At 32.8% G+C, this 12,544-nt stretch overlaps 1 protein-coding gene across 1 annotated transcript in view; it reads right to left on the minus strand.

The window, feature by feature from the left end:
- Positions 1–12,544, minus strand: part of LOC123659677 (regulating synaptic membrane exocytosis protein 1) — a 58,434-nt gene that overhangs the window by 9,505 nt on the left and 36,385 nt on the right. The window contains exons 2-9 of the mRNA XM_045594873.1: positions 10,309–10,417; positions 3,892–4,006; positions 3,592–3,745; positions 3,257–3,490; positions 2,710–2,879; positions 1,123–1,266; positions 359–609; positions 158–282 (exon numbers count right to left, since the gene is read on the minus strand). Coding sequence (XP_045450829.1) covers positions 158–282; positions 359–609; positions 1,123–1,266; positions 2,710–2,879; positions 3,257–3,490; positions 3,592–3,745; positions 3,892–4,006; positions 10,309–10,417 — 1,302 coding nt within the window. The remainder of the gene's footprint in view (positions 1–157; positions 283–358; positions 610–1,122; positions 1,267–2,709; positions 2,880–3,256; positions 3,491–3,591; positions 3,746–3,891; positions 4,007–10,308; positions 10,418–12,544) is intronic.

Genomic DNA, 12,544 nt, shown 5'->3' on the forward strand with positions numbered 1-12,544 from the left:
ATTAGCGTTGGCTAGGAGAACCACCAAATAAAATAAATAAAAGGTTGGCAAAGAGCACATAGTTTACGTTATGCATGACTTTATAAAAATTAAATAATGATAACACTTTTTGTGAATCTGTTATTTTGAGTTACTAAAACTACTATGATGTAATTACCTTATCTCCTTGTTGCAACCCTGCGAGATCGGCTGGTCCCCCAGGAACGGTCCATACGATGACAGCTTCACGCCGTCCACTTGCGTCAGGTTTTCCTCCTACCACTCGCATTCCAAAACCTCGCGCTGTATTTAAATAAAATATTTTCAGATTAATAAATTATTTTTATCTATTTGAGTTTTATATATCACATTAACTTACATCTATGTCCTTTATCATTAGGGTCGCGCCGTAAAGACACACGCCTTGGTGTTCGATCGTCCACGTCGTGTATGACAATTTTAATCGCTTCCGCATCAACCGACATTTGTCTAGCTGCGGCTGCAGCGGCTGCTGCTGCTGCAGCAATCGCAGAAGCGCTACTTGCGTCAGATGAATCAGAACCACGTGATGTAAGAGCGGCCATAGCACCGAGTGCACCAGTTCTCTGTTGTAATGCAGCAATATCCGGACTGAAAATATTACTTAAATACAAAAATGCACTTAAGTGTAAAGTGTGCACGTAAGTGTAACACTAAGATCTAGCTTAACGATTTTAGTCCACGTTCGTTCAACACAGATGTTATGTGTGAAAAAATTAGTGTATATTTCACTGTACGATTTACAGCACTGGGAAGTGTCTAAATTATTGGTGAGTTACAGAGCATTTTAAATTATTTTATTTATTGGCAGATCAAAATTATGAAGTGTATTAGTTATTATATTATGAGTATGATGTTACTATCATATGCTTATCGTTAACGAGAAATGAGTGGTGTTCTATGAATATGTAAGTAAATAAGGAACTTAAAAAGAATATTTAACATAAAGACGATGGATTAAACACAGTTTTCATAAAAATAAGAATAAATCAAAATGTGTAAGTTTATATGAAAATATTACACCTAGTAAGACTTCATTTTAAGACAATTTTCATTTTCTGTTAATAAGAAACGTATTACTTTGAAATGATTAAATTAACATACAGTTGACTGCCTCGTCGTCGGATTGGCCGATCTTCATCAACACTTAACCCGCTAATTTGTGGAGTCGATTCGGCCGTATCTGGTTCAGGACGATATGAACTTCTACGCGACGCTCCGCCAGCCACCACATCTACCGCCGATGCCCTGGTAGACGATAAATTAGTTAAAATAACTTATTTGTAATTTTTGTCCTATATGTAAATGTGTAATCTTTTCTTTGGCCTATTCCTAGCAGTAGCGGATGAATTTTTGTAATGTAAAATAATAATATGTCCACAGCTGTATATAAGAGATGTGTATATTTTCTCTTATCTTCTTTGTACATTTACGCCGAGTGGCACGAAAAGAAATTGAAAGTTAAGTAGTAATTAAACTAATTTAATCGCAAGAAATGTATAAAATTCTTGTGATTAAATTAGTTTAATATGTACGATTTTATTTTTGTGTTACTCACACATTAGGAATTCTAAACATTTTTGAATATCATATCAAAAATTGACCGCTCCAGCGGGATTCGAACCCGCGTTTCCGACTGACCGTGTCGGCGCTCTAGCCAATTAAGCTATGGAACGATGTACCCGCTAGAGCGAAATTTTTGATATGATGATTTTTTATTTTCGGTTTAAGCGAACCTCGTTCCATAGCTTAATTGGCTAGAGCGCCGACACGGTCAGTCGGAGACGCGGGTTCGAATCCCGCTGGAGCGGTCAATTTTTGATATGATATTCAAAAATGTTTAAATTAGTTTAATCTCTACTTAAATTTTAATTTTGTTTCGTGCAACTCGGCGTTACACTGTCCTATTTGTAATTCCTATAATAACCTTTTGAGACAACCATCTACAAGAGATTGTTGCAAGCGATAAGGCCTTTTCAAGTTGTTATGATATCGCTTGTATCAAAAGGTATTTATACTCTTTGTAGAGTGCAACAGTTAAATAAACAAAAAACAGTGTTATAAATGAATTAACATGTTTTCTGTTACTAAGGTAGGCGGCAGTAAGCAACACAATGCCTGAGTTTTACATAACAGCTAACAGATATACATGTAAGTTTATAAAAAAAATATTGCAACGAGACTAGGGGTAAGTATTGTACTTACAACTCTGGAGCAAAAAGTACGGTCACCGTCTATCACGTCATAGGGTCAGTCGAATTTTTCCATATAAGATCAATTATAGAAATATATGGCTTTAAAGGAATATTGTACTATGTACGCTGCTTTTGCAGCCTATATTAATTAATTAATTTATATGTTTATTATTTATTTATATTACTATTATATTATTAGATAGTAGGATTCACTTTTTTGCCTTTTTGATGACCCTACTCTGTTTTGTTTTAAAATCACCTGTACCCCAAGGTTGTCTGGAAGAAATCGCTTACCTAGCGATAAGACGGCCTTTGTGCATATTTATTTTGTAAGTTTTTATTTCTTTAAGATACCTATGTACTTTAACTTTTATGCACAATAAAGTATATTTCTTCTTCTTCTTCTTCTTCTATATTTATAGCATAGGGGACGTATGCCTACAATTAGATGAACAAAACAGTTAGATGGCATGACTAGCTTCGTAGTTATCGTCACCTTCTAGACATTGGCGGTGGCGCGCCGAGCGCAGACCCAGGGGCTTTCTGATCCTCGTCGACAGACCGCTGCCGGGGAGTGAGCGCGCGCACCGAGCGGCGACGCGCAGGCGTGGCGGTGCTCGGCCGCCGCGACTCCACGTTCGGCGTTGCGCTACCGCCACCCTTTAACTGCCGCAATGGCAGCGTGGTTACAGATAGATACATAACTATATATTCTTTACTCTTATATCATATACTATATTCTTTGTCACATTATATTTCTTTTAAAGGAATACCCAAAATATCATTTAAATAAAAAACGAGTGTGCATTAGACAACATGACTGAAGTAAAACTTGTTTAGTTCCATCTAACTTATATTTCCTTTTCAACTTCCGTTCGCCTCACCAGATCACATTTTTCGTAAAAAAGTTTTACTTCAATAACACAAAAAAGTCACATATAACGTACTGTTAACCTCATTCCAATGTAATTTCATTTACCTACAATATTTGTTAATTTCTGAGTAATATAAAGTAAGATAGTGATACAAAAAAAAAACATTACTTTCTCTAGTTCCTTTAGTGATGCGGGTGATACGTCTGAATGTCGGCGTAGTTCGGGTGAACGGGGCGGTGCCAGGGCGGTGCTCGAGCTGCCACTGCCGAGTCTCGCTTCAGAATGACGACGCTGTAAAGCCTCGAGTATAGGCACGTCGAGGAGTGAATCCGTACTATCTTGAGCTGCTGGCGGAAGTCTTGGACCAGCCTTACGACGACAAACCGAGCATCGCCACGAACTCTGCCGGTGGTTTTTTATATTGATTATAACGTGCTTATTTCGAACAAATAATGATAAAATATTAGTTTATTAAAGTTTCTATTTATTGCAATCAAAATTACCGCCTCGTCATCGCTGGCTGGTTTAGAGTATGAAGAACAGTCTTCGCATACTCGATGCTGACAGCCATTGCAAATGTGAAACACTTCGCCTGGTTTTAACGCTTTTAGGCAGACTCGGCAAGCTCCCGCTCTAGATGGCGCTTTACCTGCCTCACTAAACATATACGACAAAATGTAATATAAGAGTTTTATGAATGCAATTCATTTCATATATATTGTAAGTAGATATGGTTTTGTTTTATTAAAAAGCCTGTAAATCTGGACACGGTGTTTAAAGTGAATGATATTATAGAGAAATACCGTTCAGTCTTGGTTGGTTGTGTGGTGGCAGGCGGCGGCTGGGCAGGCGGCGGTGCTGGCGCAGGCTCCACTGCAGTTTCCGTTGCTACCGGCCGTGGCCCGAGTTTAGTTGTTACTATAAATATTATAACGTTATGTTATGGCTAGCAGTAAGCATACGCTTAATTCTTTATTTATTTAGTGCTGCTGATTATACAAAAACTAACGCTTTTGTAGCAAAAATTGACTTAAATAATTGAATGACTAATCGACTCGAATTTAGTTTAAAAAATAATATAAATTAAAAACATAAAATCTAATGCATAAGCAATGGAAAATATGTGGCAGTATTTGAAGCAATTCAGAACAACTTTCTTCGAAGGTTGAACTATATCTTTACCACTAAATTAGACTGCGTCCTGGGTGAAGCTGGGTCGTGAACACAGAGACCAAATTTTTTGTTTAAATTAATTAATAACCATGTAGATTCTTCTTTCTCCTTACACGTATTCTCTTTAATTGTCCGCTATTGAGTGCTCGCTCCAAATTGGTATTTCATGTCGTTGTTTGTACAACTAAATAATAAGCCCGAAATCGATTCGTGACAAGAGTTTGTAATACACACATCTAGTATTATTGTGATATTGATATATTTTGTAGTGAATTGAATATTTATACATAAATATTCAATTCACTACAAAATGGTTCGAGAAGTAACTCATTATTAAAATTGTACCCTTATAACTACTAAGTAACCACTACTTCGGTAATTAGCTTGTAAAGTTGCATACCTAAATGTTAATCTTGAACCTTGATAATAATTATTTTGTTTCTTCTTCATTTGTAAAACCTTTTATTTTGTTTTTCTTATTGCTTTACATAAATACTAGCTGTGCCCGCAACTTCGCCCGCGTTGAAATCAGTGTGTCACAAAGATTTCCCGACAACTTCCAGTGCAACTTTCATCAAAATCGGCTCAGCCGTTCCATAAACCTTCCTCTTGCCAATGGTGGAGCCCTCTCTCTAATGATGAAACCGCATGAAAATCCGTTCAGTAGATTTTGAACGAATCGATCACATACACTTTTGGGGACTTTGTTTTATAATACACTAACTATTGGCCGCAACTACGTCCGCGTGAAGCGCGAATCGCGTCGAACAAAACGGTTCGTTGAATTCGTTAGAATTGTGGTATGAAATAATGTAGTAATAATATAGTATTGTAGTGTAAATATGTTTAAAATATACTGCATGCAATTTAGTTTTTAATATAGTTCTACGTAAATAAATATATACCACGGAATAGCGTAACGCACGCTCCTCCGTGACTCCGTGACGACAGGGGTAAATAAAAAAGTATTTTTGTAACGTAAATATTAGATATTGTAGATTTTTTTTTTACTACTTATAAGTGATCAATATAAATGTTTCTTGAACACATAGGGTTGTAAACGCGGTTATTTTCCATTAAACCGACCCTGCTGTATATGTTTCATACAAATTATCAACCCCAATTAAGCCCCCGTTAATTAAATGGAATATCGCAAAATCCATTCTTAGCGGACGACTACTAACTATAATCTACCCCCCTGCCAAATTTCATTTTTGTCCATCCTGGATGGATGGACCTTCCAGCGGTTTTTGAGTTCTCGTGATGAGTAAGTCAATGACCTTTCTCTTTTATATATATAGATTACAATGCATTATTTGGACACCTCTTCACCATCTATAGAGCATACATTTCGGCTTGTCCGGATAAGCTCTTGTGAGTTTTCGTGGCAGGCTTATGTATAAGTTTTAACTATGTGTTTTTTGTATTTTGAACAAATAAAAAATAAAAAAAAAATTTTAAATTTCAAGTCTCTTACTTCAAAAACATAGGACTTTCATACTTACTTCCAACCCCGTTTTATCTCCAAAAAGGAGTTGATTTCTAAAGATACATTATTTGGACACCTTCTCACCATCTATAGAGCATACATTTTAAATTTCAACTCTCTTACTTCAAAAACATAGGACTTTCATAAAAACTTTTAACCCCCGTTTTACCCTCTTAGGAGTCGAGTTTCGTAGAATCCGTTCTTAGCGGATGTCTACGTCCTATAAGGAATCTACCTGCCAAATTTCAAATTTCAAAAGATTTTGTGATAAGTGAGTCAACCTACCATTTCCCGTTTTAACCCCAAAAGGGAGTTGATTTCTAAAAATACATTACTTGGAGACCTTGTCACCATCTATACATTTTAAATTTCAAGTCTGTATTTCAAAAATATAGGACTTTCATACAAACTTCCAACCCCCGTTTTACCCCCTTAGGGGTCGAGTTTCGTAAAATCCAAATTTCAAGTTTGTAGGTGTTATAGTTCGGAGATTTTGTGATGAGTGACCTTTCGCTTTTATATATATAGATATAGATACAGATTTTAAAATGGACATAATTTGTAATAACTAGTAGTGAAAACTTTTAGGCATGTGAACTAATTTACATTTTTTGTTAGGTTTGTTTTCCTAAATTAAAATTAAATAAAAAAATATATGAATAAATAAATAATTGATCTTAATTTTTTGAAATTGAACCGGATAGGGAGAATAAAGATAAATGTTCCTTCTACGTGACACATATTTTTATTCGAAGCAATACCGATCTATTACAAAGACAGATACGGACGAAAATAAATAAGTTACGGGAGTTATATTATATTGGGTACTTCACATTTACTATCTACGAGTAGTACCTACAGTTTAAGATAAAATAATTTCTGTTAAGTTTTATTGGTATTAGAATAACATGTGCTATACATTTTTTTTTCTTTTTCTTAAGTTCTGTGTTATAAATAGCATGTCCAAATTAATACTTACTGATTCATTTTATAAGCCACGCTTCAGCCTGTAATATCCCACTACTGGACATAGGCCTCTTTCTTCATGTAGGAGAAGTAATAACTAGATTTTTAGATAAATCGATTACTTTCAGTGAAATCATTCTTTTTAAATCCTATTATTTATTTAATTTACAGATTGAGTAGAGAACAGTCTTTGATGCTGGCTGTAGGATAATTGACAATCTTCTTAAAATAATAAACATGTAATACGAAACTAATTGGACTGGAACTTTAAGACTTGTAAATCTAATTTTTATTTATATTAAAAATGAAAATAAAATGAAGAAGATACCTTTAAAATAATTAATTGATATAGAAATGTTATTATCAACATAAAATTGGATTCGTTTTACTGTAATCAATATTTTGAACCCAACAGGAGACGCTACCGGGTAAAATTTTCCACACAGCGCATAACTTAAAAAATATTACGGTTTCTGCTTAATTTTGTGCCGCGCCGCTTTGAGTACCTTCCGAGAAATGTGCAACAGTCCAACAGTTTGTCTGTCAAGGCCCTTTTTCTCAGGAACGCGTAGTATAAAGCTAAAATTTATATCAAATACTTAGGTTTACTGTCCCTTGGAGCTGTGAAAAATCATACTTTAAAGCCAAAGCAATCAAAAGATACAGCCGTTTGTGCTGCTAATTGACACTCGCAATGGAATCGAAACCTACAGTGTACTTCCCGTAAATTCAGAATCTTGAAATTTGGTACGAAGCGACGTCTTATAGCACATATAAAGGAAAAATTTCGAAAAGCATAAATTTTAAGTTACATCATCTATTTTTATTTTTTGTATGGATCCCTCGGTGCGCGAGTATATATGTATCTTAGCCTTGTATAGATATATACAATTATAAATATTAAAAATATTATTTAATAAAAGAAAATTTTTAGGTACGAAGTAGCTATTAGAAACCCCCATTTTTACAATAAAACCATGGTGGTGTTTTTGACCTGATAGCGATAGTCTATGTTACATTATGGCGTGCGCCTCCCTCTGAGTTAAGAACTATAAAGTATAAAAATAACACAAGGATTTGTTCTTAAAAGGTATATCGTATTTAATGATAGACGATTAACCATTTTAATAAGCACTAGACATCTTAGAATTACCTAAATTGTATCATAAACCTCAGAGCAGATGTAGTTATTGTAAGGGTTGAGGAGATAATTCTGAGACGCATTACTCGGCCCGACGGGAATGAGGTCGGAATATTGATTTTCTTCTCAGCGGCGGCTAAGAATGCTCTTGGGCATACTAAAAGTAGTTTTGAATGGATATATATTAGTTTTGCTTGAATAGTTTCTATACTTTAATTTTTAATCATCATTTAAAGTACTTTAAATTTCTTGTCTTATTATTATAAATAAAAAACAAAATAAATGTAGTGTTAATTATATGTACGAGTATGACATATGTTTTCAAAACTAAGATTGCGTAAAAAATTTAAATCTTAAATTGTAGTTCATATTATTATTTTTACTTAATAATTTGAACTCGAATCATTAATATAAAACAATTCTTAAGAATTTGAAAATCTGTTGAATATTTGCTCATTTCAGCCTATCGTAGTCCACTGCTGGACATAGGCCTTCACAAGTTTACGCCAAAAATGGCGTCAACTCATGTATGTTGCCCATAGTCACTACGCTGGGCAGGCGGGCTGGTGACCGCAGAGCTGGCTTATTCGCACCGAAGACGCTGCTGCGTCTTCGGTCTGTGTATTTCAAAGCCAGCTGTTGGATGATTATCCCGCCATAATATTTGCTACGTTGACGAATAAATGAAACTAAAAGAGTAATTCTGTTTGTAAATGATATATCCACTGTTACGTTACATGTTTACGTCATAACATTTAACGTAACAGTAAATATTATAAGTAACGGGAATACTATAATTTTTATTAGACAATACGCGCAATTTAAATGTATTTTTTCATCGATAAGTTTTAAATAGTCGTTTATGGTTTTATGTTGTCTAAAATAATTAGTAATCTTTTTAAGAAAAAATAAATTTTTATTGTTATTATGTGAACTTGCAATAAATACTATGTCTAGACTATATATTTAGTTAAAACGTAATGTGAAATAAAATATTAGATAAATTTCCAACCTAAGCTTCAAAAATAGAATTAAACAAGGTAAGTTTTCTATCAAGATAAAGGTCACAAGCAACCGGATGCCGCTACTAAAATAACGTTACAAATAAATAAGTTATAATATACGCAATACGAAACACGAACTTATATGTTGTTTCTGTTAACAATACTATAGAGTTGATTGAAATACTAGACATTTGGCTGGGATTTATCAAGTAAATATTCTTATCGTTAGCACTAAAGTTCACGTGGATACAACAACAATTATTTGACTTATTTTACCTATTAAAAAATAACTACTACACAAAGTTACTTTTAAGACTGCTATAAATCTTTGCTACTTTTATAAGTTTTATTTATATTCGATACATTTTAATTCATGGTTTATAAATAATTTTTAATTAAAAAGTTACAAAAACGTCTTAAGTAATGAATAAAACACAGCATCTTTAAGTATTAAAATAACTGTACAGAAGTGTGTACATATACATAAAGTTGGATTTAAAATCTACTACTAGTGTACGAGAAACAAAAACTGGGAATTTTTAAAATTATGAAAAGGTTATATTTAAAAATAAAAGTTCTTTCGTTATAAAAACATCATACAGGGATATTACCAGTTGTAAACCACGCTTGCTTATAAACTGCCGTATATTATTATTTTAGTAAATCCTGATTACACTTAAATTATTACATAACGAACTTGACTGCTACAAGCGCAGATAACTTGAAATGTTCTACGTCATAACCTCGACACTTATAAATTGTAATGAAGCCAATGTTTGTTATCCAAGGGATGAGGTATTTCCTTAGACTAATAAATATTAAGTCTACTACCAAGTCATAACGTGTAAATTATATTAGAGCCTTACATGCCATATTAGAGTACAATACGCGCTTAAAACTGTAGTTTTAATATATTATTATTTAATTAATTAGTATATTTACTATAATTAAATTGTAACTAGTTTAATTCTGTATATTGAGGATATTTTACATATCAAAGGGAACTCCATAATCAAAACTAACTAAAATATTTGGATGATGAATAAAAAAATCATTTATTTCTATAATCTCTGGTGTATTTCTTAAAAAAAATTAAACGTAAATGTATATGTATTAAACTTATTCAAAGACGTCACAACACCCTTAGGTCTAAATAACTTGATACCCGAAATGTTCTGAAACGTTTGAACGTACAGCTAATTGAAAGACGGTATTAAATGTATTTATACTCATTTCGTAATATTTTCGTTATTCTCGTGACTGTCGGGTTCTGCTAGTATTTATGGGTAGTACCTAATAGGTAATAAATAGCTTAACATCAGATGACCCACCGTTTTTACTAGTTATTACCAATAAAATATAATTATCGTAATATTCAATTATTGTGTTAACTCTCGTATTCATAAAATTAATTCTTTAAGTAATTTGATAATTTAATGTCACCTACCTTTGTCTTGTGCTGTAAGGAGTGAAGATGATAACGTCTGCCGCAACTTGCCGAAAGTTCCAGGTGTCTCTATTTGACCTGGTACTGCAGTCTCCTCTGTTGTCACCATCTACAAATAAATGTATGCGTTAAGTAATACAGTTAGTAGCTTTTATATTAAGAAACAAATTAAAACAATATATTAAAATAAGACATCTAATGTTAAATCAAATAACAGCTCTTGAAATAATGCAGTTAAATTACGCATATATTAACATCAACAACATAACAATTGTCCTTTCAGGTTTCCATTTTTATTGTAAAAACTCGCTGTGCCCGCAACTTGGTCGCGTGGAATTGAACAAAAAAGTTATTGTTGAGTTCGTAGAGTTATAAAATAAATAAATTTCTAAAATAAAGGTAGCCGAAGTTACTTCTTATTACATCAGCTATCTGCTAGTCAGTCAAAGTCTAGTCCCGTCAAAATCGCTTTAGCCGTTTCAGAGATTAGCCGGAACAAACAGACAGACAAACAACAATTGTAAAAAATGTTATTTTGGTATATGTAGTGTGTATATATCCATATTAATTTAGTAAAAAGCGTTTATTTTAATATTTAAAACAGACACTTTAATTTTATTTATTTGTAAAGATGTATACAAATAGACATGTAGATTTCCACAATTACAATCCATCGTTCTATCGTATCGTATCGTATAATTAATTGCCTGTAAACCTTTTCACTTTGAGGTTACTATTATAGAGTCGTGATAAGCAATAAAATTTAATCTATAATCTATTTGTGTAGCTGAGAATAATATAACATCAGTGACATTAACTTGAATATTTGGAAGATATTGTTGTAGCAAATTTTTGTGCAATTAAAACGTAACGATAATTTGTATGACCATAATCTTTTTCTTGTTTAATTGTAACAGCATTTAGTTGTGTATTATAATTACATATTATTACCCTACTAACAAGATAAAACGTATTACTTTTACTTTACTGTAAGTGAATTTTTTTTTACTTCAAATATATTAAAATAAAAAAGCGATCAACAAAAATGTAAACATTTAGTAGGGACACGTTAAAAAACTCATGTCGCGGGTAAAGATAGCGTATAGCGATAAAATTCTTCATACAAAAATAACGACTCAGTAAAACCATCGTAAATTTCATGGAGAGCAACAGATGGAGAGCGGAATACATGAAGCGATGTGAAATCAATATTGTCGTCTCCGAATTCTGTCGTGAGTTTTTATTGCTTGGTCCAACCCGCGACTCATCTTCCTCTAAACTTGTTTCACGTTTATTGGAACTTACTCCTTCATACTACACAATCGTGTGACATATTAATTAAAGCACTTGAATGATATTTTTTTGTTGTAATTATATACAAAATAGTTAAAGTAATGCCGAATCTGTAAAATGTCTTATAATCATAGACTTTTGACCACCATCCCTTAACAGTCGCAATAGTATTTTTAACGTTTGGCGTATTTGGCGAGGATCTGTTTAAGGTTGTTTATAATATAAAACAATTAATGTAAACTATACTATAGGTGAAGTTGGGACGGTTTGTTTGTTAAATGATATTTATGTTCTCGTAATTAATAGTGAAACAGTTTTTTAATTATCTGTAATAGGTAAATCTTTTAGGATACATGCTATGGTGAATTCTAAATTTATAGACGTATGAGTATTTTAAGATTTATACTTGTTTTAATATTGTCATGAAAGCTAATAAAAATCACTGTCGTATTTCAGAAAAAAAAAAACATTAAAAGGAGAAACATACATTTTGTTTATTTAAAAAAAAAAAACTATGTTTCACGCAATGTATAGTGCTGTTGTATGTATTAGTTAATAGTGGAAACTTTATTGATTTCAGTTATTGTAATTAGTCATAATATAATAATGTAATATAAAATTGTATGTTTCCCAAATAAAAATAAAATAAAATAAAATAAATACTCCTGGAGGGATTGGGGATTGGGTCGGCAACGCGCTTGCGATGCTTCTGGTGTTGCAGGTCTATAAGCTACGGTAATCGCTTACCATCAGGTGAGCCGTATGCCTGTTTGCCGACCAAGTGACATAAAAAAAAAATACAGAAGAATAGGTAGATCAACGAATTTATATAAATAGTATAAATAAGAAATATTATTGTTATTTTTCTACAAATATGATTAAAAAGTTGCATATAATTGAACTTTATTACATCGTACCGAAGCTAAAGACTTTGTTTAATTGC

This window comes from Melitaea cinxia, chromosome 14 (genome assembly GCF_905220565.1).
Source record: "Melitaea cinxia chromosome 14, ilMelCinx1.1, whole genome shotgun sequence".
Lineage (NCBI taxonomy): Eukaryota > Metazoa > Arthropoda > Insecta > Lepidoptera > Nymphalidae > Melitaea > Melitaea cinxia.